The 27,349-nt window shown below is 44.2% G+C and overlaps 1 protein-coding gene across 50 annotated transcripts in view; it reads right to left on the reverse strand.

Annotated features, from left to right (window-relative positions):
- TENM2 (teneurin transmembrane protein 2) overlaps nt 1-27,349 on the reverse strand; it is a 1,290,011-nt gene that overhangs the window by 325,427 nt on the left and 937,235 nt on the right. For 49 of the 50 annotated variants that reach the window (XM_085001825.1, XM_085001822.1, XM_085001814.1 and 46 more), the window contains one exon: nt 6,584-6,818. In XM_085001825.1, coding sequence (XP_084857951.1) covers nt 6,584-6,818 — 235 coding nt within the window. Of the gene's footprint in view, nt 1-6,583; nt 6,819-26,865; nt 27,074-27,349 lie in introns of those variants that run through there. The other variant, XM_085001853.1, reaches the window with a different exon arrangement.

Here is a 27,349-nt window from a genome sequence, read left to right on the forward strand (position 1 = left end):
AATTGGGTATTAAGCATCGTTTTGTTTTCTTGTGTTCTGCTAGTCTCGAAGGCACTATCCTGTGGTGGTGAAAAGCATGGCAGGTGGAGTCTGGTAGACCCAGGGTTCAATTCCAGGTCTGCCACTAACTTATTCGGAGATGTGTGGGTAACTTCATCTTCCCAAGCCTCCGTTTGTTTATTTAACATAGGGATAATGACATGTACTTAACAGAAGGGTTAAAGGGTTCAATGGGATCATGCAAGTAACATTAAGCATCAAGCAAAAAGTATCTGTTAAAGTCGGTATTCACACAACAGTGCACTCGTAGAATAACTGCTAAATTGAAAAAAACTTCAGGAGAAATCTTTTTAAGAGAAAAATTGATTGCTGAGACCTTTGGATACACTAAATATGCTATTATTTGTAAATGGATGTGCTTCAGTGTTACATTTATTATTTGAGACTCAAAATAAGTCTGGCCATAAGAGCTTCTCTTAATTCTCTTATTGCCCCGGAGATTTAACACGTGGAAATCTGAATTTGTTTTCTAAATTCAACCTTTCAAGTCAAAAATTTGGTTATCATGCTCACACCTACCTAAGCCACGTCTTGGTCTTCTAGCAATCATTAATTTGTACTGATTTTACCTTCATACTCCAGCCCACATCTCTTGAGTGTTCACCTCCTTGCCAGATTGGTAGGAGAAAGGCAGACAGCTCTGGATACTGCAGCTCTGGGGACCCTACTGGTAATCACCCCATTTTCCATCTTAACCATGACAGGACTCTCCAAACGCAACCTTTAGCTCTGCAACACTTTTTCCTCCAAGCCCCACCTATTGACCATATGGCAACTACCATAATTAAAAACAGAACAAAACTATTTATGTTATTATTTTAGTCTCTTGTTTAAAATGCTTCAGTGACTTTTCACTGTTCTTGGATTAGAGTCCAATAACCTTCATAGCAGCCCCAACCCTTGCACTGTCCTGCCCTTGCCAGCCTTTCTAGTTTGCTTTCTCTTCCTGGCATCTTAGCATTTCTTTCCCCAGTGGGTCCTGGTTTTTGCCACCTAAAATATTCTTTAAGTCTAATTAACACCTCCTCATCCTTGGGGCTCAGCTTAAATGCCAATTTCTCATGAGTCAGGCTTCTCTGTGCCTCACACGGCACTTCCTGCCTTTGTCACTGTAGAGGCATATGCCTCATCTTTTGTTCACATTCTGTCCTCCTCCACCTGGAATCTCCAGAAGGATAGGGACTTTGCTTTCCTTCTTCACTATTGAATCCTCAGTACCTGGCACATGGCTGGGTCTCAGAGAGATTTCTTGAATGAGTAATGGATGACTTTTTTTTTTTTTCTTTTTAGGGCCGCACCCATGGCATATGGAAGTTCCTTGGCTAGGGGTCGAATCAGAGCTGCAGCTGCCAGGCTACACCACAGTGACAGCTCCAAGCTACATCTGCAACCTATGCTGTAGCTTTTGGTAATGCCAGATCTGTAACCTACTGAGCAAGGCCAGGGATTGAACCCGAATCTCAGGGATGCCTGAACCACAACGGGAACACCTGGATGACCATGTCTAAAAGCAACTTGCAAACTTGTTTGTAGTCTGGGGATCTTAATGGCTAAAATTAGGGCTTCTTGTATTTCAGGGCAAAAGCAAACTCAGAGGGAAGTTTTGTCCTGCTTAGGGATTCTCTTTAGTGACCTGCTACTGAGATAGAGTCCAAGAAAGTAGCTTGCTTCAGCAAAATGCTTAAAGAAGGATAGTTAGCTTCTGCCATTGAGCTACTTTCTACTGTTTTAGACAAGAGATGCTGTCGTCAGAAATTCCCAAAGAAGCAGCAGGCCAGGAAGATTCCTGACCTTGTTGCTCAAGGGAGAGGGGGAGGAGATAGGTGATATCAACCAAGAATTCACAAGGTCCTTGTTCTAAGACCTTCTGGGAGTGGGCTGAGATAAAGATGGTGGGTGAAGAGTGATTTTGTTACATGTATGTTAAGGAACAGTATAGACTATTTGAAATTAATTCCTCTGCCCTATGTTTGGTTTTTCGTGGATCACACTATGGTTTACACCTGAACTGAAGGCTTCAGGTAGGACAAATTTATATGCATTGTTATTTATATGAGTAACAATGATACAGAACGTTCCTTATGAGCTTTTTTTGGTCTTGTGTTAAACGCCAAATTCAAAGAGTCCTATTTCTCTGGCTATGCTTCCTTAACTAGCACCTTGAATTCTACTTGTCAGAGAACAAAAATGGAAAAAGCACAGTCCAGGGAAGATCTAACATACCTCATTAAGATGGATGGGAACATAAAAAGCCATACAGGGGGAGTAAGGGCTTGTTCCTTACTGGTCTAAAGAAACACAATGGATTTGGCTTGGAGTCTCTGGGGGTGGCAGAATGCCTGCTCATCACCTCCTAGAGTTATGAAATTCTTCCGTCAAGCCCAGAAGTCTGTATTAACGAGAGGAGAGATGGTGAGGCTGTTTATAAATTTCCATTGCATCTTCGAAACTGATGACTACATCATGACCCGTCTTCAGAATGTCTTTCCCTCAGTGGTTCTCTCTCTTGGATGTGGTTAATCAATTCTTATTTGGTACGAAAGACACAAATGGGAATCCTATTACAATATCATGCCCCTAAAGTAAGTCCCCATTTCTCCTCCTCCGTTTTCTCTTGTCAGTAAGAAAATGACACCATTCAACTCACAACATTTCAGCATTTTAGTGAGATCGTTCAGTTCTATAGTTTCCAGGGCTATATGAAAATCCACCAAAAAATGCAAACAAATGATGCTATAATCTTTGCTTTTTTCCCCCCACTTATCTACTTGGTAAACTCTTATTTATCCTTCTAAACCCAGCACAGTCTCTCAGCTAGGAAACATTTCCTGACCATCCTTGGAAAGTTAATCCCTATTTCAACTGTACAACCGCCGAAACTTACAAACTTCCATTGTAAACACTGTGCTTTTTATTTATGTGCCTACCTCCTTTTTTTAGATTGTCTGAGTTCAAAGGGCAGGATCCAAGTTTTAATCATAATCGCCCCAGTACTTAACATAATGCTTAGTATTTTTAAGGGATTTGGTAACTATTTGCTAGTAAGAGACTGACTAAATAATATTTAAAAGAGAAACAGAAAGTTTAACAATTCTATTAATTTCAGCTTAAGTTTTCATATATGAGGCCAGTCGCACATCCCAATTATATGTATTCAGGTCTATGAATGGAATTTCAGATACCTGTGTTTGACTTTTAGCAATAGCCTCATCCTAAGGGTCTTACGTTCTCTAATTCTTGGTCTTTGAATGTACTGATCAAAGAAGATCCAGGGAGTTCCCATCGTGGCTAAGTGATTAATGAATCCGACTAGGAACCATGAGGTTTCGGGTGTGATCCCTGGCCTTGCTCAGTGGTTAAGGATCTGGTGGTGCCATGAGCTGTGGTATAGGTTGCAGATGGGGCTCGGATCCCACATTGCTGTGGCTCTGGTGTAGGCCGGTGGCTATAGCTCCAAGTAGACCCCTAGCCTGGGAACCTCCGTATGCCAAGGGAGTGGCCCAAGAAATGGCAAAAAAAAAAAAAAAAAGAACATCCAGATACCATTCTCACTTGCTTTTTCCTTCTGCTAGGCCATCTTATTTACTCTCCAACCTTGCCTCCCCTGAAAGCCTCATTGTGAAACTCAATTCCAGGAGCAATGCCGAGTATCGGAATGATCGGCAGAAGGACCCTATGGATCAGAAAGCACATTCTGGGAGAACTCCAGGAAAACAGGAAGGTGATATGCTTGACTTTGCTGGTCCTCTCCTCCAGATCCTTTGAAGGGAACATTTTACTGTCAGTTGATTACCGCAGAAACTGGGAGATGGAGATAAGGAGATATATAAGCAGTGTACGTGTGCTCATCACTTCTTGGTGAGGAATAGAAACTCTGAGGGGTATTTCCCTGAAGATGGAACAATTAGAGCAATAAATGGAGGTATGGGATTAGTTCCTCCGTTAGACATCTCACCACCACATTTTACATGTAGGAACCACTAGCATATAATATGGCACATCATTTACCATCCATCTCACATGTTGCTTGGCTTCCGAAGTTCAGCTTCAGAATCTTTAAAGTGGTGATAATGATTCCTTCATTCATACCTTATTGGGTTGCTTCTAGGCTTGAATGGGATAGAGCATCTAAACCACTAACATTGGCAGACACAAAGGGCATGATAAAAACTGGTTGATGAGAGTTCCCATTGTGGCTCAGCGGAAACGAATCTGATTAGTATCCGTGAGGATGCAGGTTCATTCCCTGGCTTCATTCAGTGAGTTAAGGATCATAAGCTGTGGTGTACCTTACAGAATGACTCAGATCTGGTATTGTTGTGGCTGTGGTACAGGCCAGCAGCTACAGCTCTGATTTGACCCCTAGCCTGGGACCTTCCATATCCCTTGGGTGCAGATCTAAAAAGACAAAAAACAAAAAAACAAAAACAAAAAACAATCCCCCCAAAACAAAACCTGGTTGGTAATGGTGATGGTGGTCCTTTTCTTTCCTTTTCCTTCTTCTTTTTCTTTAGTATCTGCAACTGAGCAGGACCCTATGGGGGTCTTCCTGGGGCAAGCCATTCCCCTAGATCCTGTTTTAGCTCCTCTCTGAAGTACCGAGATAACAGTCTCTGGTGCACATTTCTTGAGTTGTTTTACAGATGTGAACCCCTCCACCAAGTAAAAGGAATTAGCTCTCTGATGGCCAGGAGCACGTAGCCCCCAAACCCTCAGGATTGATCATGTTAACCCCTGTGACACTGCCTTGCTACCCCATCAGCCAGTCAGAGCACTGTGCCCGAGCTAATTACACAGCCTGTGACCCCTCCCTTACCTGGCTTTTAAAAATGCTCTGCTGAAACCCCTCTGGGAGTTCAGGATTTGCTGGGGGTGGGGGGCATGAACCATCTGTCTGCTTGCATGGGCCTGCAATAAACCTTTCTCTGCTTCAAACTCCAATGTTTGGGTTTATTTGGCCTCGCTGTGGGTTGGGCACACAAACCTGGCATTCCCTGGCATATGTATCTACTACATTTCTCCTTCCCTTTCTCCTCCCCCTTCATCCATCCCACTCCGTGTAGCCTTTCTGTCTAGAAACTACTTTTCAAACGAGAGTCTCTTGGTGTGAAAATAGGCTGATTGGTGCCCAATAAACTCTATGGCAATTCATTAATTTAAGAAAAAAAAACAAAGTCTTACCCAGCCTTGAAGACGATCGCAAACTATGAAAATAGCCTGAGTTAAGCCTGGCAGACCAGTCAGCTTTTAGCCTGGAGCCCTTCCAGCAAAGCTACTTATGAGTGGGTTACCATATCAGCGTAAATGTTTTAAAGTATATCTATTGTATATAATACATGCATATAGTTTCTATTGCCTATTTTAAGACTTAGAGATTAGGATTGCCGGCGGAGTTACAAATCACCTGTAGCTGTTAGAAAATAAAACATCTTACAAGTTTGGAGTGACTGCAGCGACAATGGTGCAGAACTTAATCACGCTCAAGATCTTACTAATAAAACTATTATAGATAAGAAACAACATCAAATGCTACAGCTTGCATAATTGTTATCAGCTGCGGGCTGAAAATTCACTGGCCACTGCCAGAAAGGTTACAGGCTATTTCTGTCTTTCCTTAAACCTAAATTACATAAGACCTTTTTGAAGGTTCCGTATGCATTAGCCCCTTTCTCTCTTTAGGCTCCATGGTTCTTTCTGGGCAAGAAAATAGTAACAACTGAATCACATACACCAGGAAAGCATCTGAGGCTGGAACGGCAAGGCTGTTCCAATATCTGGCTAATCCAGATCCCGCCACGCTGTGATCAGTGCCGTTTCCTTCAGGTCACGAAGGCAGGCATGGCTTTGGAAGACCAGAAGCAAAGGTGAGGAAAGGACACAAGCAAAGGCAAAACAAAACAAAGCCAGACTTGGAGATCCCTTTGAAACTCTTCCCTCCCAACATAAGTGCTGCCCCGTTTTTTTTCTTGTTTGTTTGTTTTTTACAATGCTGTTTGCCCCTCAGGCATCAAGCTGTTAGTGTGTACAGGAGGGATTAAAGTGAGACTGCATGTTGGATGAAATATAAATTAAAATTATACTCTGTCAGTCTGGAATCAGGGATTGTTTCTCAAGGTCTCCCCAAACACTTAATTTCAAATGAGTCTTCATTTATTACTGCAAGAAAGGCCAAATGCATAATTTATCAGCAGCTTTCAGTCAATATACCCTTATAAGCATGTTTCCCATGAGCCTTTGAGTAAAAATATGTTATGCTAATTCTATTAGTTGGGTACACAGGAGCTGTCCAAGAAAGTAAACAAGCATTAGAAGGAGACACTTGTGAACAAAGAAATACCTATCAACCTGAGGGTGGGTGAAGGGGGTTGGCAGGATTGTCAAATTACCACGGGAACAGCACAAACTTGGTAAACTTGTCCCATAATGTCAGTGGGATTTTCTCCCCGAGTAGGGCCCCCAGCGCCCAGCGGCTCGGCGCAGGTAAGGCAGTGGGGAGCTGGGCGTGATCCTGGGTGAGACTTACCGGGTCTCCAGGGGCACGTTGCTGTTTAGCACCCAGCTGTCCTGAAGCTGGACGGACTCTGGCGTGGTGGCCAGGTCATTGGGTGCCGGAGCTGGGGCGTGGATCTGACTCCGCCGATTGGTCAGTGAGTTCCTGTTGAGGGAGTTGGCGGACGAGTGGTGATGGGAGAGCGTGTGGTTGTGCGGGGGTGGCAGAGGGGGCCTCAGTGTCGACTGGCTGTGGTGGTTTGGAGGGCCTGAGAAAAGAGAAAGGAGAAACGGCTGTTAGGGGCTGCAGAACACGGCTGAGGACACTCTGCAAACCTGCAGAGGAGAGCCTGGAACCAAAGCCTCGATATTGACAATTGCGGAATGGAAAGTCACAAACCAGAGATGCCGATCAGACGGCGTCAAGCATCCCTGCACCACTCACTAATAAATACTACGCACTGATGTGCCTTTATCCATAGGCATCAAATGAAGAATGAGGAACTAGGTTAGCAAAAGCAGACTAGTGAGGGCTAACCAGTGGAATTATTTGAAACATTAATTCTGCAATGAAAGATATAATATTCACTGAACATGATATATGAAACAAGTCCCTAGCCCATTTCCTGATAAACAAATACAGTGAATGAATTCTTTTAAAACATGTCCTCTTTCTAAAGGTTTAAGAATATGGCACAATCTAAGTCAGAGAGCAGCAAATTTAAATGCCTGCTGGGGCTGGGCAAGAAAGTGAAGCCGGCCAGTTGTGGACTGGGGTGAACTGGACTGGGTGGAAAGAAACCCTTACTCAGATCCAGGCTCACAGGGTCATGCAGGGATTAGGGCTCAAGACAGCTGATTTTCGGAGTTCCTGTTGTGGCGCAGTGGTTTATGAATCCGACTAGGAACCATGAGGTTGCAGGTTCGGTGCCTGCCCTTGCTCAGTGGGTTAAGGATCCGGCGTTGCCGTGAGCTGTGATGCAGATCTCAGATGTGGCTCGGATCCCGTGTTGCTGTGGCTGTGGCGTAGGCCGGTGGCTGCAGCTCCGATTCAACCCCTAGCCTGGGAACCTCCATATGCTGTGAGAGCGGCCCAAGAAATGGCAAAAAGACACAAAAACAAAAAAACTGATCTCTAAGTTTTCCTAGAAAAGCTGACAAGCTGGACTTGTAGATAAAATTTCCTGTTTTTTAAAAATGTTGACAAATAACTAAAAGAATTTGTGTTTGTGTGTATATGTTCATATACTGATATGTATATATATATGTCTATATATACATATGTATGCACATGTATATATGTATATTTATTTTAATGAGAGTCAACAAAACACACCTGTGAGCCAGCTCAGATCACTGGGTCAATAACATCTGTCCTCTGAGAGATGAACCCTGAGGACCCAGTCTCTGGAGAAGGTCAGGGTGGATGTTTTCAAACCATGACCCTTACTCCAAATTGCATCCTGTTTTCTGACCTTGAAATCCTCTGTCCTTGCAGGAAGAAACACACAAAGGGGACCTACCTCCCTGTACATATTCCCTTGCAAATATGACCACAGATGACAATTCCACACATGGTTTTCCTAGCAACCCATTCTCAATCTACAAAATGAAATATTTTAAGCATAATGAAAATGAAAGTAGTTCACCACGCCACGTAAGCCTATAATTTGGCTTTAATGGCTGCTGAAACATGACTTTTAATTTGTGTCCTTTGAGCAAGTTTATTTTTTGAAGCCTCCAGTTGGGGTTGGCAGCTCACCAGGTGACTGCCGAGCCTTGTCATTTTGGCCCCTGCCAACTTTTAAAATCCTCAGCCCCTGCTGTCCTGGCTTGAAGAAGTTGGCTCAAGTCATTTAAACAAGCAATTTGACACAAATTTCAACTACTTGTCTCCTTATGTGGCCGGGCTACATCTTCAAAAGGTGTAATCGACATTCCGTGGCTCCTAGGAAGCTTGCAGGAAGGTTCGGAAAGAAAGACAACATGTCAAGAAGATACTAGGTTTGGAGAGCATCGTGACCATCAGAAACGGCACAGAAAAATACAGAGGAAGGTACTTCCTCGAAGTGTGTGTCTGTGGGCCGAAATTACTTGAATAATTTTTTTTTTTTTTTTTTTTTTTTTTTTAGTTTTAGTGATAACTAAAACTAAAACCCAGTGAGAAATGCCACTGTACAGTTGTACAGCTTTCAAATCACCTCCTCCAAGTGAACCTATAATTCATATTTTACATGCTGCACCCGTGACATTTTAAATATATCTTTGAGGGAGTTTCATTGCTGTAGTGGGCTATTATATTTTCTGGTATTGTTGTCTGTCTTGTAATGTATTATTATATAGTTACTTAGCATTTGTCTGTCTCATATTAGTGGAGAGAGGTGAGAAAAGGGGGTGAAATGATGTAATAATGATCCTTCAGAGATGCTATCCAAGCCCCTCACACAAGGTTAATGAATTCATGCCTTTCTTTCTCCCCCTCTCCACTCCCATCCAAGTGGTGTCATTATTCTCCATTAGGTAGGTAATTATGAGACTTGCCTCGGGAAGGCAGAAGGCGAGATGAGTCAGTGAACAAGGGAGACCCCACCCTCCCCAGCCCCCCAGCCCTAACTTTTCATTTCCCTTGGCCCCTGACCCCTACCCTCCAGCTCCCCAGACCACACACACTCCCAAAGTACAAAGAGGACTTAATTCACTAAATGAGATCCTGGGACCCCCCTGCTTCCTGCCTCTTCACCCTGAGCTGAGATTTCTCTGCCTACTCCAGCCTGTGTCAGCCTGTGTGGCCCTTTTGTGTCCATCTGTGTTCCGTGTGGGTGGAATTCCTGTGGTTGTCTTTCTGCTGAAACGTCTCTGGTGGGGGGCAGGGGCCAGGGTGAATGGAAACACCCACCTGGGTGCTGTGAGGTTTGTTCCCCAAAAAACGGAGGGCGAGTCTTCCGGTTACTTGGAAGAGATTTCAAACTCTCTGTTTCTTCTAAAAAGAAGGCCTAGTGTTTCATGGGTGGCTGGGGGACGGGGGGTGGGGGGGGGTTGACAAAGAAGGGCAGGGGAGGATGAATGGAAACTTAGCTCCCCCTGGACCCAGCCCTCCCACAAAGCAAAAAGCTCTTTCACTGTGCATATTTCAAATTACCCCCAGTGGCAACAGCACCAACTATTCTCCAGCCTCAGTATCCAAAGTTGTTCTCCTTCTCCTGTTGCTCATTTCCACTGTGAGGCTGATTCTCTTTGCTCATTTACTTATCTATGGAAAACTCAAACTTTCCAACTACATACAGGAGCTAGAAGGAAAAGACAATTATAACACGCAGGGGTTGAAGCTCCCGCTGGGGTATATGCAGAGCTCTAGGAAGCATGTGGGTGGGGAGTGGGGGGCACTAAGCCAGCAGTTAGGAGCTAAATCTAGAGAACTGGGTTCTAGAATTGGGTCTGCACACGTTCAAGTTGTGAGAACCTGGGCCTGAAATTTCATTTCTCTAACTGCCAGCGTGCTCATCTGCCAAATGATGCAAATAGCAGACACTACTCCTAAGGTGGCTGTGAAAGTTAGAGAAGAAGGATGAGTGTAAATTGCTAACCACACTACCTGATTGGCTGGTAAGTTCCTTCAAATCATGTATATGGAACATTTCTGGGTTCTCTTGGGAATGAAGGGATGGATAAAGAGGTAACTGCAACTCTCAAGGAGCCCAGATTTGAGTCAAGGGAGCACTCCCAGAGATAGAGTCTCTAGGGCAAGAGTCACAAATCAGCAGCTCCCAAGCTGAATATTACCCAATATTTAAAGTCAAGATTGTGTACAGTGTTCCAGACTTTTTTTTTTTTTTTTTTCTTTTCAGGGCCGAACCCGAGGCATATGGAAGTTCCTAGGCTAGGGGTCGAATTGCAGCTATGGCTGACAGCCACAGCTACAGCTATGCCAGATCCAAGCTGCATCTGTGACCTACACCACAGCGCACAGCAACGCCGGATACTTAACCCACTGAGCAAGGCCAGATCGAACCTGCATCCTCATGGATCCTAGTCAGGTTCCTTAACCACTGAGCCACAGAGAGAACTCCAAGTGTCCTAGACTTTTGACTCCTTTTGAAAACAAAAACAAATTGAAGATACGGAGTCTGTATACCCTCATGGCCACAAGTGTGGATAGAGGTGAATGCCACCAGGTGTGTTTTTTAAAAAATTTAATTATTTCTGTATTTATTTTTTGCCATCTACCTTAACAACCCCTATTATCTTAATCTGGCCGGATGCATGCATTTATGTTACCAGCTGATAGGCACTAACATTTTTGACTGCTGGCTTAACCCAGGGTTCCTTAGCATTCTGAGTGGGTACCAAATCTCTAATAAAACAACACCTCTGCTATGGCTAATGATCTCAAGCACCTTTTCTGTTTATTAGGTTTTCTTACAGTCATTCAGTGTGCTTGCTGGATGTGATGGTTTTCTATTTCAAAAACGCAGACAATGGCCAACAACATGCCTTGCTGCTTTCCAAGAAGCTAAATTACACGAGAAAGCCGTCCTCCAAGGCAACTGTTGCCTCCAATCTATGGTGAAACAAAAATGAGTAACTCAGCTTGATGAAGGAACCTTCATGTCCACTCTGCGTTCTATGCATTTATTGCGATTAATTTATGTGCCTATTATTAATGGCTCTTCTATTACATAAATGGGAACTCACATAACAATGTAATTGAGCCACGAATAACTACATGACATAAACGCTTATATGGTATCAACCTAATACGTAGGCTATTCACAAAAAAAAAAAAAAGGCAACTGCCATTAAAATGGCTGTGCTCCTGATGTTGTACCTGATTTATCTTGAGTCGAGAATCTGGAATTTGTTTTCAGGTACTGTGTGGCTTTTGGTTCTTGGAAGGAGGAGCTATATATTGGTTCTTTGTTAAAAGCTAGGGCACGACAGGTAGGACTCGTAGCAAAGATAATTTATGCAGAAGTTGTATCCTGAATATTTAAAAATAAAGAGCTTGAATAAGTGCCTTCACATGTTCTGTTTGCTTGTGTGGATTTGTTTACTTCCTGAATGGTCTATGCTGCTGCTGCTGCTTCTTCTTTTTTTTTTTTTTCTTTTTAGGGCTGCACCTGAGGCATACAGAAGTTCCTGGGCTGCTGGTCAAATCAGAGCTACTGCTACTGGCCTATGCCACAGCTAGAGCAACACTGGATCCAAGCTGCATCTGCAACTTATGCCATAGCTTGCAGTAACACCAGACCCTTAACCTGGTGACTGAGACCAAGCATCCTCACAGACACTATGTTGAGTTCTTAAGCTGTTGAACCACAATAGGAATTCCTGTTCTATGCTTCTGAGTTTCGAAATTTGTGGTGGGACAGTTACTAGCAATTTTGACCGTGACAGGGATGCTGCCTACGTATTCCGTCCTTCCGAAATGCTAACTGGTTGGCAGTAGAATCCTAAAGCAGTGCTTCTTTGTGGGGAAATAATACCAATTCTAACAAAGTTGTGTGGGGACTACAAAATTGTGGACTATCCACTCTTGTGTTGACTAGACTCATGGGGCTCAGACAGCATGTGGAAACCAGCAACATCCACAGTTTTCAGAAGGTCTAAAGGAAGAATTTCCTTTGCAAGTAAATTCACAATAATTGGCCATTGTTGTTTCACTCTTCCTAAATAAACAGCTTGGGAGGCATTAAGGCTGGGTCTACCCTTGCCAAGCGGGGTGCTGATGATGGCGGGAGAGTAGGGAAGAAGTCATAGAGGCTTGCCTTACCTGCAGCAATTATTCCAGGTGATTTAAATTGATGATAAAATATGTGGAAGAAAAAAATAAAAGTAAAGGCCTGCCTAGCTGCTCATAACTCACTCATTCTTGGAGATGGCATGCCAGTGGTTGGCCTTTAAAAGTTTCAACCCTGCAGACCCCAAGATAATGAATTAACCACAAACTCTCTGCCTTCTGAAACTCATCTTTGGGGCAGGTTACGTCTTGACAGCAATTTGAAGATGCTTGAAGTGGGGATGGTGTTGACAGAGGCTCTGGAGTTTCTGGGTGATGAAAACTGGTACCGGGACACCCTGTCCAAATCTGACCTTGAATGGGAGCCAGAGGGAATCGGAGGTGAGGAGTTCCAAGAATCACAGCCTCTGGTTAGAACGAAGGAGAGCAGAGGCTATTGCAGATGGCCAGGCTGATGATTGGCCATGACCACTAGAAAGTTACATATTTTTTTCTGAGTCTCTTTCTCTATAAAGAGTAAAATGGGTATAGTAATTTTACTTCTTTCGTATGGTTTTTTGGAGAATCAAATGAGAATACTGATAGGGAGCTGAGCACAATCCTTGACACACGGCAAGCTGTCAATACATATGATTACATATTAGTTTGTGTTAAAATTAATAACAACAGTAATGGTAATAACAGCAACAGCAACCCAGGCTCTAGGGAAAGCAGTGAGTATCTCCTGGAGTACTCCAGTGTTCTGAGCTCTTTGAGGGGCCAGCTTTCAGATGGAGGTAGCGAATCAACAAATGAAGGCAAAGTCACCAACCACTGATCCCCTCCCACCTTCGGACTCTGTCTGCAGAGGGACAGTGACTAAGTGACATGGCACAGGCATTAACACAGGTGGTTTCAATAGCACCCTCTAAGAGCCTGCAGAAGTGGAACCTAGGATTCAGAACTGCCCCACTTCCATGAACAAAATAATTAATGCTAATGACAATAAAATTATAATATTGACAATAGATGCTGTGCATTAAGTTCTTCCTGTGTGTCTGATCTTGAGTAAAGTGCTGCACTTCAAGGACTTCCGTGTGTTCCCACTCACTCCCGTGGGATCGGTTCTCTTATTGTCCCCATTTTACAGATCCTGCAGGTGAGGCCCAGAGCGGTTAAGTAATGCACCCTTGGTCACGAAGCTGGGTAAACGGTAGAGCTGATATGTGATGGCAGGGTCTCTTCCCCATGCTGTCCCAAGCAAAGGAGCAGGAGTCCCCAGAGTGAACACACACAGGGAGGAGGTGAGGACCCTGCCCCAGTGTGCGCTCACCCTGGCAAACACAAAAGAAAACTAGCTCCATGTGTTTCTTTGCACATTTGCTTGAATTGCAGAACCAAATCTTGTGAGAAAGTGGAGGGAACCACCCACCTCAAAGCTCTGCCCCTTGCAGTGCTGCTTGAATCAGGAGAAATAGGCCAGAACAGCCAAACGGCAGCACAATCTCTCTTCTGTGCCTCCCCCCCAAAGGCCGTCTGCAAACCTTCTCTTCCTGCAGCATCTCAGGCTCCCATAACATCCCAGGGGCAGGAGGGATGAGCAGCAATTACGTATGGTGGAGGCAAAAACAAGGGCACACCGGTCCTAGCTCGTCCTGCCAGCTCTGACTGCAGGTACTTTGCCAACAGCCTGGGGGTGAGGGAGTGGAGCTGGTCCAGATTCAGCTTCCTCCATCGTTTGGAGACAGGCTTACTTATTTGTCTCCAAGTACCAGACACTGGACATTCAGCTTATTCTCTCCTTTCCTGTCTTTAACTTCTATTAAATGATTTGTCTCCTCAAGAACAGACTCATATATTTTTTTTTATTACTGAGCCACGTATGGTATTGCTAGCTTTGCAGGCTGGTGGACTGATCTGCAGTATTTCTTGGATCTGGTGGCTCTTGTAGCAAGCTACAGTGGTGCCTTTCTCTGCATTTCAGAATGGAGAAGAAAAAAGAAGGAAGGTTGAAGGAGCTGGCCAAGTTACATCCTATTTCTCATCTGCCAGTGGGGGATCAGATACGGCTGTGTCCAGTGCCTATGGGCCAGGGTCACACACAATCCTGGATCCGGGGGGCTGTCCGTCCTTGATGGAAGGGCCCCATTCAGCCTGACCAGAGCCCCAGAGAAGGAGAGCCTGACCAGAGCCCACTTCTAGGGAATGATTTGTCATTCTCTTGCTTATACAAAATGTGTGATTCAGAGAAAAAACCTTCCAAGTGCGTTCTCAGTGACACACGTCAACATCACGGAGCAAGAGCAGGAGACTGCAGTCCCGAGGAACTGTCGGTTGCCCGCTCAGAAACCGAAGTTTTGTCCACTCTACAAGCTACATTCATAAATCACTCGGGCTGAGAAGGACATCTTAGCACATCTAAGAACAAGCGCTCCCATTTGATAAGCACCAGCTGCGTGATAAGCACGCTCTATAGTTCACCTTCCTTAAAACTTCCAAAAACCTTCAGGGTCAATATAGTTCTCCATTTTAAAGATGAGAAAATTGAGGGCAAGGAGGTTAAGCAATCTAAGTGTCCCCCTGTACATTGGCACATTTTGTATCTAACTGCGTTGCATCTGGATGGCATTCCAGTGGGCTCGGGGTACATCTCTTTCATGACTGTCAGAACGAGGTTGCTTTCTTGTCTTTTTGTCTTTCTAGGGCCACACCTGCGGCATATGGAGGTTCCCAAGCCAGGTGTCAAAGTGGAGCTGTAGCGCCCAGTCTACACCACAGCTACAGCAATGTGATATCTGAGCCTCGTCTGTGACCTACACCACGGCTTATGGCAACGTCGGATCCTTAACCCACTGAGCGAGGCCAGGGATGGAACCCGAGTCCTCATGGATACTAGTTGGGTTCGTTAGTGGTTGAGCCACGATGGCAACTCCGTCAACACACGGTTTTGTGGTACTTTTGGACTCACCTGTGTTCCCCACTAGACTCTGAGCTCCTTGTTTTTATATCCCAGCACAAGGCTACAGTACTAGGCACAGAAATAGCACAGAATGAAGGAACAAACCACTGAATTAACAACTCACATCCCTGGAGGGTTATGTTGGGAGGGATCAGAATAGATTTCTCCCTGTGTTCTGTGAGCATTCTAGTTAATTCTCAAATTCTTGTTGTCCTCAGAGGATCCTTTAATAGGGACAGAGCCCAACACAGGAGAGAGGTGACTTTAATCCCCTCTGTTTTTATTGGTTCTTTCCTGGCTCTGCCTGACCTCCTCTTTTAATTTTTATGAATAAACACTGTGCTAAGCTATAATAAAATTTGGCCCTTTATTATTATTATTTTTTTTTTGTCTTTTTTGTTGTTGCTGCTGCTGTTGTTGTTGTTGTTGCTATTTCTTGGGCCACACCTGCGGCATATGGAGGTTCCCAGGCTAGGGGTCAAATCAGAGCTGTAGCCACCGGTCTACGCCAGAGCCACAGCAACGCGGGATCTGAGCCGCGTCTGCAACCTACACCACAGCTCACGGCAACGCCGGATCGTTAACCCACTGAGCAAGGGCAGGGACCGAACCCGCAACCTCATGGTTCCTAGTCGGATTCGTTAACCACTGCGCCACAATAGGAACTCCCAAATTTGGCCCTTTAAAGTGTACATTTTAGAATTTTTAAAGTATATGGAGTTCCTGTCATGGCTCAGTGCTTAACGAACCCAGTAGTATCCATGAGGATGCAGGTTCGATCCCCGGCCTTGTTAGTGGGGTAAGGATCTGGTGTTGCGGGGAGCTGTGGTGTAGATGGCACATGTGGCTTGAATCCTGCATTGCTGTGGCTGTGGTGTAGGCTGGGAGTCGTAGCTCTGATTCGACTCCTAGCCTGGGTACCTCCTTATGCTGTGGGTGCAGCCATAAAAACAAACTAACAAACAAAAAGTATATTCGCTGAGATGTGTAACCATCACTACCATCTAACTTGAGAACATTTCTCCCCTACCCTCTTCACAAACTAACCCCCCAAGGAAACCCCATACCCGTTATCAGTGGATCTCCAATCCCTCCTATTGATCCACTTTCTGTTTCTGTGAATTTCCCTATTCTGGCCATTTCATGTAAATAGTGATACCCTCTCTTCTTCATAACCACGAGGTCTGGCTGTTGCACAGCCCCATTGGAAAAAATCAAAGTTAGATCTCAGATGAGGCGCCCTTCATACCACTTAAAAATATCTTTCCCTGGCAACCTGAAGCCGGTCCTTCATAAGGAGCTTTTTGGCTGGGACTCCGCTGCTGTTGCTATTTTTCAGGAGGAGACTGTTAGGTGATAACCGTTTGAAAGCCAATTGTATACTTGAGGGTCCAAGGGGGATCCTAGAATTTGTTCCGGTGCTTCAGCCGTGGCTATAATCACAGCAGAGAGCCATTTCTGCTCAGTTACAACCCAGCCACACACAGGCAGGGAGGTGGGGGGGGGGGGAGTCAGAGGGAGGGAACTTTGGAATCGGGTGCCAAACCAGCAGCTACCCTTGAATTACGAGCTTAATAGCGCTTGTAGGTTTGGGACCATCTTGCCATGAAAGGGCAAGTTCCCATCTCTGATGGGCCAGAAAGGGACTTTAATCATAGATGCCACATCATTTCCCCAAACCCCTATACTTACTCCTTGCCTTCCTAAATCACCAGGAAAGTATCACTTGAGATCAATGTCAACTCCATTAGCTACTTTCCAAGTGATGAAGACAAAAAAAAAAAAAAAAAAGCCACTTGAAATATTTGAGAGAAACTGTTCTAAAGAGAAGATTTTATTGCAAAGTTACATCTGAGCGGTGCCTATCTGAGCATTTCAATAAATCTACATTACCCTAGGTATTTTGCCATCCTCTGGGAAAGAAAAGCCTATCAGTAGAAAGTAATGATTTTGGGTTTTTCAATTGCCCTAAGGATCTTGACAATGCTATTAAGACCCATGCTCTCCCTGTCGAGAAGTTTAGGAGTGAAATTATTAATACGCCCAGACGTTATGTTGATTGTTGCGCTGTAGCAGAAAATACTCTCTCTGTTATTGGAGCTGCATTATCACTTTCCCAAGCAGAGAATTGCATCAAAAATTTAAACTCTTCTCATTCCAGCTCATCGCATAGCTTTTCAAGGTCTTATTGTAAAATAGGCTGGGCATAATTTGGATATTTCCCCACCCATGAAAGATAATTTTTTTTTTCAAAGGCTAGGCTATTTTTCTTTTTTTGAAAAATAAAAATGACAGTGGAATTTTCTTCCATCAAGATGTCATTCTTTAGGTGTTTAACTAGGTTTCCCTTGGGGTGTGTTTCATTATTTTTTTTTTTCTTTGAGACGGTCACAATTCTTTCCCCTGAACACAGGAAGAGGATCAAAACAAAGACAAAATATGATTTTGATTTCAGATTGAGCCTCGGACCAACAGAATGATGGGGGCAAGCTCTGATCTACACCTTTCATTAATAGCAAGAATGACTGAAGCATACCAGTTAAATGGCAAGGACAGGATAAAGGTTCCAAAAGCATTTTCACTTCAAAGCTCAGCAGAATTATTTACTATCTGGGTGACCTTTTCCCCAAATCTCTCATGGTACGCGCCTTATAGGGCAAGGGAACAAAAGTTTCTCCATACTATATAAACAGAAGTCAGCTGAATGTCAGACCTTGAACTGCATCTGGTTTCATGTCAAGTGACAGCTGATGTAGTGGGATGTACGGGATACACTGCTGGAGATGTTTTCAGGATACTCTGTCTTCAAAACACACACACACACACACACACACACACACACACACACACACACACACACACACACACACACACACACACACACAGTAATTATCCCAGAGAAACAATCAGAGAGCTTCTTGAAGGATTACATAGTTCATGAACTATCAGAGAAAGTGCCCTTTGGATTTTCTTTATAATTACTTGGTATTTTCTCTCAAAATTGTCTTGGAGTTGCTTTGCATCTCCTAGTTAAAACGGGTCAGACAGTGCTCAGGATCCTTCTATTAAGGACGATAAACAGGAATACCCAATGCCAAGCAGGGAAAGATGAGAAAATCCACTCCTGTCCCCTACCCAAGAGCCCCAGGATGCAAACAACTTTCAGAAAACACTGCGACCAAGGAGAGGCAAGTGTGCGCTACAGATCTCAGCTTTGCGGGGGAAGAGGTGACAATGACAGTAGAGTCGCCATCGCCCGCTTTGCCCCCCTTAGAAAAAAACCTTCTTTTCTAGCCACAGTTCATCAGGCCATTTCCAGGGCTTTTTCACAGTCTTTTCAATATTAATATGCCCAGTTTAGCCTGGTTTAACTTCTAGAGTTGAACAACCAGAGTTATGAAGTAGTATCCTGTCTGTGCCTTTGTTTCCCCATCCATAAAAGGTGCTTAATAACCACCCTCCTTGGTAAAGAGAACCACATGCGGTAGCAAAGTTAAAGTGCTTAGAAAATGCATCAGAAATAGGAGGTACTTAGGAAATGTCAGTATTGCTTTATTTCTGCCTAATTAGGGTAATTCTTTTTTTTTTTTTTTTGGCTTTTTTGGCTTTTTTGCTATTTCTTGGGCCGCTCCCACGGCATATGGAGGTTCCCAGGCTAGGGGTCGAATCGGAGCTGTAGCCACCGGCCTATGCTAGAGCCACAGCAATGCGGGATCCGAGCCGCGTCTGCAACCTACACCACAGCTCTCGGCAACGCCGGATCATTAACCCACTGAGCAAGGGCAGGGACCGAACCCGCAACCTCATGGTTCCTAGTCGGATTCGTTAACCACTGCGCCACGACGGGAACTGCAGGGTAATTCTTTTTAAAGATGGTGGAGAGAGGAGTGAAATAGATCCTGGGATTCCAAGATCATTTCAATAACTCTCAAAACTTCTTCTTGCCAGATATTTTTGACATAAATAGCGCCATTAAGAATAAGGGACCCCTCGGAATTGCCGTTGTGGCTCAGGGGTAATGAACCCGGCTAGCACCCATTAGGACATGGGTTCAATCCCTGGTCTCACTCAGTGGGTTAAGGATCCGGCATTGCCATGAGCTACGGTGTAGGTTGCAGATGCGGCTCGGATCTGGCATTGCTGTGGCTGTGGTGCAGGCCAGTGGCTGCACCTCTAATCTGACTCCTAGCCAGGGAACCTCCATAGGTCTTGGGTGTGGCCCTAAAAAAAAAGACAAAAAAAAAAATGGAAAAGAATAGGGGACCCCTTCCTACTGCACAGCACAGAGAACTATATCCAATCTCTTGGGATAGACCATGATGGAAGATAATATAAGAAAAGGAATGTGTGTGTATATACACACACACATATATATATATACACATACATGCACACGCATATATATATACATGACTGGTTCACTTTGCTGTACAGTAGAAATTGGCACAAGAGCGTATATCAACTATACCTTTAATTTTAAAAAATACACTAGGAAAAACGAAAGATGAAGGGACCCTTCTCCAAAAAGGTGATGCAAATGAATTTATTTATGAAACAGAAATAGATTCACAGACATAGGAACAAAGGGGAAAGAGATGGCAGGGATCAGGTAGGAGTTTGGGATTAACAGACACAAATCATCATACATAAAACAGATAAACAACAAGAGCCTGTTGTATAGTTGTACGGGAACTATATTCAATATCTTGTAACTAACCATAATGGAACAGAATCAGAAAAAGACATCTATCTACCTACCTACCTATCTAGTTGAATCACATTGCTGTACACCTGAAACTAACACAACATTGTAAATCAACTATGCTTCAACTAAAAAAAATAAGAAAAATCGATTCTTTTCCTTACTCATGAGTTATAGTAGCTCTAGGTCTTAAAACATACTGAAATAATCCATGCTCCTAATTTTCACCTTTTGTAACTTAAATATGTTTAAATAAACCCATCAGACAGTAGGCCCTTCAAAGGGCCTTTTTTTTTTTTTTTTTTTTTTTTTTTTAAATGGCTGCACCCATGGCACACGGACATACCCAGGCCAGGGATTGAATGTGCAGCCAACCTTCACTGAAGCTGCCACAATGCCGGATCTTTAACCCACTGTGCTGGGCTGGGGACCGGACCTGCACGTCCACAGTGAGCCAGGCCATGGCAGTCAGATTCTCTGCTTTTCACTTTTTATACATTCTCTTATTCCCTGTGCAGATCAGCCTCAGGAAAGCTTAGCTTTTCTTAAACTCTGGTGTTCCTGTTTAGTACCAGCCCTTATTTCACATGAAGAGCCTGTGGAAACTGCAGACTTTTAAGATTCTTCTGTTCAGGCTCGTCTCTGAGCCGAGAGGGTTGCTCTATCACTGCTGTTCACCAGTGAACCCATGGAGGCCCCGAGTTATTCATCACGTTTAGATGGTGTACGTCCTGAATTAGCAATTTGTTTCTCAGGGCTTCTTGGGTTACTGAGACTTCCTAGTGTTTATCATCTCAAATGGGATCATTTTTAATTCCATAACGTAGAGAGCGAGTCATCGCTCTCGCATGAAGTAATCAGATTTGGTGGAGAAAATAATTTCCATTTCTAACACTGCTTATCTGACACTTTCATAGTCTGGTCTGGGAAGGCTTCTCAATAAGATGATATTTGATCAGAGACCTGAAGGAAAGAGGGAGGGAGCCATTCCAATGTCTGCGGGAACAAACATACCCCCAAGCAAGAACAAAGACATTTTAAAATCTGGGACGTGTGTTGGATTTGGCCAGATGATCAGCCTCCGTTTGTCTCTACCATTTGGCTTCCAGCTTGGTTCTTAAAGAGAACACTGAAGTCAATAAGGCTGGACTTTGTCCTCCCTGGCCTCTGCCTGGGCTGAAACTGAGCCAAGCAGGCTTCTGCCTCAGGCCCCTTGCACGTGCCATGTGCTTGGCCTGGGGGCACAGAGAGTGGAGTGGCTCATTCCTTAGGTATGTGGGGGTCTCAAGCGAGTGTCACCATTTAAGACATGACTTCCTAGAAAATCTCAGCAGTCATATCCTCCTTACACTGCTTTCTTTTTGGAAAAAAAAAGTTTTATTGAATTATAGTTGATTTATGATATTGTGATAATTTCTGCTATACAACAAAGTGATCCAGTTACACATATACACATATCCAATTTTTACATTGCCTTCTTTTTGTCTAAAGCACTTATTAACATCATAGTTTAATAAACTGTCTTTCTTCACTGGAAAGTAAGCTCTTTGAAGGCAAGGATGCTGTTTTTATTCTCTACCAAATCCCTGGCTCCTGGAACACTTAGCAGAGACAATAAAGGATTGCCAAATGAATGAATGAAAGAATGAATGAATGACACTTTGAGAAGTAAGGCAAGAACAAAGGGGTCAGAAAGAAAGCCCGAATTCTAATGGAAATGGAAGTCTTTCAAAGGGGCTGTTGCTTGCTATCATTGAATACAAATCACAAAAGCTTGAACATGATCAAAGTTCTGGAAAAAAAAATTATCGCCGGCTTCCTTACCCAAACACAGCTCTATCTCACGCAAACCGCAGCAATTTTTTCTCTTCTGCAGCAACCCAAACATGACAACAAATGCCTTGCAAGCAGAAATCCCCATGGAACCCATGATGGCAGAGGCCTCTGACACACCCCAAGTGGGAATAGACACACTTCACATCCAAACTCTGACTAACAGGATCTCTTGTGGCTCTCCAGGCCCCTGGAACATGTTCGCTTCTCCATCGTGAATGTATTGTATCACAGAATCCCTGCTACAGGCCACTGAACTCACCTTGGTGGCACAAATCTCAATTCATCTCTGTAGCTGGTGATACAAAAAGCAAATGAATGTGACAGAGAGAAAGGGTGATGCTGCAGAGTGTTTGTACAACCAAAAGCAAGGTAGATGGATCTCCTCCTCCTTCATGGAGACTTTTTGGACTGGATCAGATGAAATCCAACAGCTTCCTTAATGTATGATGACAAGTCCAAGACATTTTATGGTTGCTCTGTTTTAGGGGTAACATTGGGGCTAACACTGGCATGCTGTGTATGAAACCACTCCACTTGGTGTATTTAGTGCATTAAATCCACCCCCTCCACCTTTTTTTTTTTAATGGCCGCAGTTGTGGCATATGGAAGTTCCTGGGCTTGGAGTTGAATCAGAGCTGCAACTGTAGGCTTATGCCACAGCCATGGCAACGTCGGATCTGAGCCATATCTGCGACCTATGCCATAGCTTGTGGCAATGCCAGATCCTTAACCCACAGAGTGAACCCACATCCTCATGGACACCGTGTTGGGTTCTTAACCCACTGACCCATAACGAACTCTTAGTGCATTAAATCTTGCTAAATCTCTCTAACTTATACATGGCATGAAATTGGAAAAAGTTTTCATTCTATGGGAGTCTCTTTGTACAGTGCCCAGCAAAGTCATATGCAAGTTGTCACTTGTTAAAAAGCCTTTCATTTTCTCTGAGAGAAATCCAAAGAAGTGACAGTTCTCTCCACAAAATTCCTTTTGCCTTCTCTCCAATTAAATTTCTTACACCAGAAAAGTGACCCATGAGCTAAGCTTAGGGCAAATCATTTTCCATCATTTGTTCATTCTTTCATTCACATCTTCATTTGCTCATGTGCTTATTCATCTGGCAATTGATTATTGAGCATCTACCCAGGGTCCGATGGATTACTTAGGTTACAGAGTCTCTCTGGCCGCTAGGGAAGAAAGACGGGCAAAATCCATGTTGAACTTTTTGTTGGTCCACAAAGATCCCACTGAACTCTTTTTCCCCCCCCTTATGGTTTTTAACTATCAAAATGCTTCATTTTTCATGTTGTTGTTGTTATTTGTCTTTTTAGGGCAACACCCGCAGCATATGGAAGTTCCCAGGCTACTGGTTGAATTGGAGCTGTAGCCGGTGGCCTAAACCACAGCCACAGCAATGCCAGGTCCAAGCCACGTCTACAACCTACACTGCAGCTCACAGAATTATCTCCTAAGGCCTATATACATTCATGTCTCACTGTACAAGGTTTTTCATGAGCATATCATTTAAGGGATGCTCCGTGACACCCAGAGAAATGCACAAGAATGTTAATTATTACCTGTGGAGAGAAACTATAACATTTTGATTCATTTGTGTTTTCAACTGAATGTGGTATTTATCAACTGTCTTTCATGTTTAATTCTAGATAATAGAGCATGGTGAATTGGAGTCTTCAATTATGCACATGGAATACAAGTGCAATATTGCTTTCTTAGCAAGGTTCAGGCTCGGAATTCCTGCCCTGGTTTCTTTTCTTTTTAGTTTCTTTCTTTCTTTCTTTGGCCGCACTCACAGCAGTGACCCAAGCTGCTGCAATGACAATGCCAGATCCTTAATCTGATGTACCACAAAAGAACTCCCTGCCCTGGATTCGGAATCACATCAGTAGGACATATATGGCCTTTGGGGTACTCTCTGCACACATGAAGTGGACTGGGGCTTCTGGATTCATGAAGTGAACACGGAAGTGCAGGATAAGAAGAGGTTTCACTACTTGGGTTTACTCTGATTGTCCAGTCCATATCTGCCTGCACAGCTACAGGTACCCTGAGCTCACAGCTCTCATTCCACAAACAACATAGGGACATGTCATTTATATGTTTTCCTAATTAAAAGACATGCACTCTGACTCAAAGAAGAAACCATAAGAAGAACTGAGCAAAGCAGGAAAGTCCACTTTAGGCTGCATTAAACCAAAAAAAAAAAAAGGTAACTTTAACATTCAAAAGACAGAAAATTTTAAGGACCGTTTCATTAGGGAACTAAAAAAAATAAATGACCTATGAAATTAGCTAGAAGCAGCCCATGACCAAAGAGAATATTATGCTAGGACATACTTTTTTTTTTTTTTTTTTTTTTCTTGGCTGTGCTTGTGACATGTAGAAGCTCCTTCGCCAGGGATTGAAACTGAACTGCTGCAGTGTCAAGGTCAGAGCCTTAATTAACCATTAGGCTACCAGGGAGCCCTGCTAGGACACACTTTTGACGGATGTGAAAGCTAGTCAAAATAACACGATGGGAACTCTTCTATGTTGCTGGTGAGGATACAAAATGGGACAGCCACCCTAGAAAACAGTTGGCCAGTTTCCCGTGATGCTATACTTACCACACCAATCCTAGTTATTCACCTTAGAGAAGTGAAACTTTATGTTTACCCCCAAACCATGAAAGTTTTATAGCAGCTCTGTCCATAATCACCAAAAACCGCAAACAACTCACATGTCCTCAAACAAGTGAGTAGATAAACGAAATGGGGTCCAAGGGAATAGTACGCAGCAGCAGAAGGGATCAGCTACGGATACAACAACTGGGATCAATTTCAAAGGCAACCCACTGAATGAAAAAGTCAGTTTCAAAAGGTCACATACGGCTGGATGACGCCGTTCACAGGACATTCTCAAAAAAAACAAAACCCAAAACCAAAACCTCAGTGCCTGAGATCAGATCCGAGACTGCCAGGGTTTGGGACTGGTGGATGTGTGACTCTGCAAGATTGGCACAAGGGAGGTTTTTTTTTTTTTTTGTCTTTTTGCCTTTTCCAGGGCTGCTCCCACGGCATATGGAGGTTCCCAGGCTAGGGTTCGAATTGGAACTTTAGCCACTGGCCTACACCAGAGCCACAGCAATGTGGGATCCGAGCTGTGTCTGCAACCTACACCACAGCTCATGGCAACGCCATGGAGCAAGGCCAGGGATCGAACCTGCAACCTCATGGTTCCTAGTCGGATGCGTTAACCACTGCACCATGACGGGAACTCCCATGGTTTTTGAGGCGATCGTGGTTACGCACATCTCTGCCTGTGTTTAAAATCTGTAGAGTACTACACAGGAGAGGCATGTTCATTTTTAAAAGTAAAATAAAACAAAATGAAGCACCTCGATGAATGCTAAGAGAAGGCCAGAATGATTTGAAGCTGACGGGGGAAAACTTACATCAGATCAGGAGCCATTTCAGGTAGAGGATTGAGGCTCTTCTCCAAAAAACACGGGAGCAAATTAACCCCCGAACTTGAAAATCTATCTTCAACCTATCACATCCTTAAAAATTAAATAAGCTCACCGGAAAAAAAAAAAAAAAAAAAAAAAAAAACCCAAATGGAGTCAACATCTGTGTCAAAATCCTGTCGGCGTGTTGCTAATAGTTTTTGTATCTGAATTCATTAGAATATTGTTTGCTGAAGCTCCTGTATCTCCTGCAAGCTGTTTAAGAAACTATACTGTGAAGAGGAAGAAAGGATGGCTTTGCGGCATGACGCCGTCAGCTCCTCTACTGACACTCAGCACAATCCATAACCTTGTAGAAACATTAACAGTACTGCATTATTCATCACAATAAGATTATTAGTTGATGGGAAACAAATTACAGAGCTTCACAACCTGCTATACTTCCTGACTGCACACAAGGCAATTTTTCATGAATGGAAATTGCTACCCAGCAAGAGAAACTTCTGTTGGCCTTATGAAATTTCCCATAGTAGAAGGGATCGACTTCGAGAGCCCCAAAGTGTCATCCAATACACGAAAAAAAGTTGTAAAGTATTTAGAAAGAAGCTGGAAGGGGGCTTACAGCTCACCTGCACATCAGATGCTCAACAGAACATGAGCTGGGAGAAATGGAGAAAGTCCTACCTGTTTTGTGTACTGTGAGGGCACAGTTCTGCATGATACCATGGATTTATCAGAAAAACACCTTCAGGAATGGAGGGAATGCCAGCGGCGGATACAGGTCTGGCAGTCCCTGTGGCCCTCTGTGCTGACTTGGCTTGTTCTGGTCCCTGCGCTGTGAATGTCTGAAATGGGAAACGCCTTCTTGTCTTGTATGTGTCACATCCTCCTGAAATCCCTTCCTAACCACTCTCTTCCCCTGCAGGTGGAATGGAGACTCCTCTCTTTCCTGAGCTCCAGGTACCACCTACAAATGCTACTTTTCCACGAGCCTGCCACTCCTTACTGTCCTTATCCCCTTGGAGGGATGGAATCCCAGGTCCAGGCTCTGTTATGTGATGGGGTTGGGAAAGAGCAATAGCTCCTTGCTGGTAAATGGGATGAATGAAAAGGGATATCAAGGTTGCCAACAGCAACGGCTGAACCTGGGGAAACAGGTGTGGTGTAATTAGCACAGCTCCAGCACCTGTGACCCACATCGGTCCTGTCCTTCAGAGCCCAGGAGGTGCCTAACTGATGGGGCTGGGATACCAGCAGAAAGGAGAACCACCTGCCCTTGCGGCAGGAGCTGTGGCTTGCAAGGGCTGGTCCCAGAAAGGGGATGAGAGCAAAGAGCGCAAAGTGAAAATTCCAACCAGGGTACCAGGGGCACTGATGAATAACAGGGCACCCCATCGTGCTAACTGCTCTTGTTTGCTTCTCTGTTTCCAGCTCAGTTGGTAGAGCAGTTTGCATCTTACTGCTCTTCCCTTCTTGGTACACGTTTTTTCCCGGCTCTGCCCTTGTCCTGCAGGGGTTCTGATCTTTCCCATGCATTCTTACGAGGGCACAGCTAAAATGCCATCTATTGTTATATCCTATCCCTCTCCTTTGCTTCCAGTCTCAGGGAAAGTCAAATAAGAAACCACCATTCTGCCTACCTGGATGATTCAAGGGCAGTGCTGCTGACCGCGCAGTCAGCTAGGTCTCCTCTTGTCGCAATAGCCGACGGCAGAGCTGAGGACACAAGTACCAGGCCCTGGAAAGCTGTCACTGGATAGGCTGGAGCCAAGGGACCCACGCGTGGAGACCGTCTGAAGGAGCCGAGCCTTGCAGAAGGGCAGGTAGGTGCAGGGATGTGTGAGACCCGAGTCAGAAAGGCAGGAGCTATCTTTGCCTTTCCTCCAGGGGATCACACTGCCAGTCTGGTTAATACCCAAAGGCTCTTTCTCATTGCTCCAGCCAAACTCCCTTGTCCCAATTTCTTCCTCTGCAGCAGCCCTTTCTCTGTGTTACATCAGTGACTAGACTTGTCATCAGGACTTGTTTTTCCAGAAGGAAGCAACCCTTTTCAGGTCCTTGCTTTTAAAGGTCACAACTAGTGTGGCGTGTCTGCACCCCCACGGGGTTCCATTTGGGGAATAC

The sequence above is a fragment of the Sus scrofa genome, chromosome 16, assembly GCF_054392235.1.
Source record: "Sus scrofa isolate SSC_HxYL_T2T_F1_AM1 chromosome 16, Sscrofa_HxYL_maternal_Yorkshire_Landrace_v2.0, whole genome shotgun sequence".
Taxonomy (NCBI): domain Eukaryota; kingdom Metazoa; phylum Chordata; class Mammalia; order Artiodactyla; family Suidae; genus Sus; species Sus scrofa.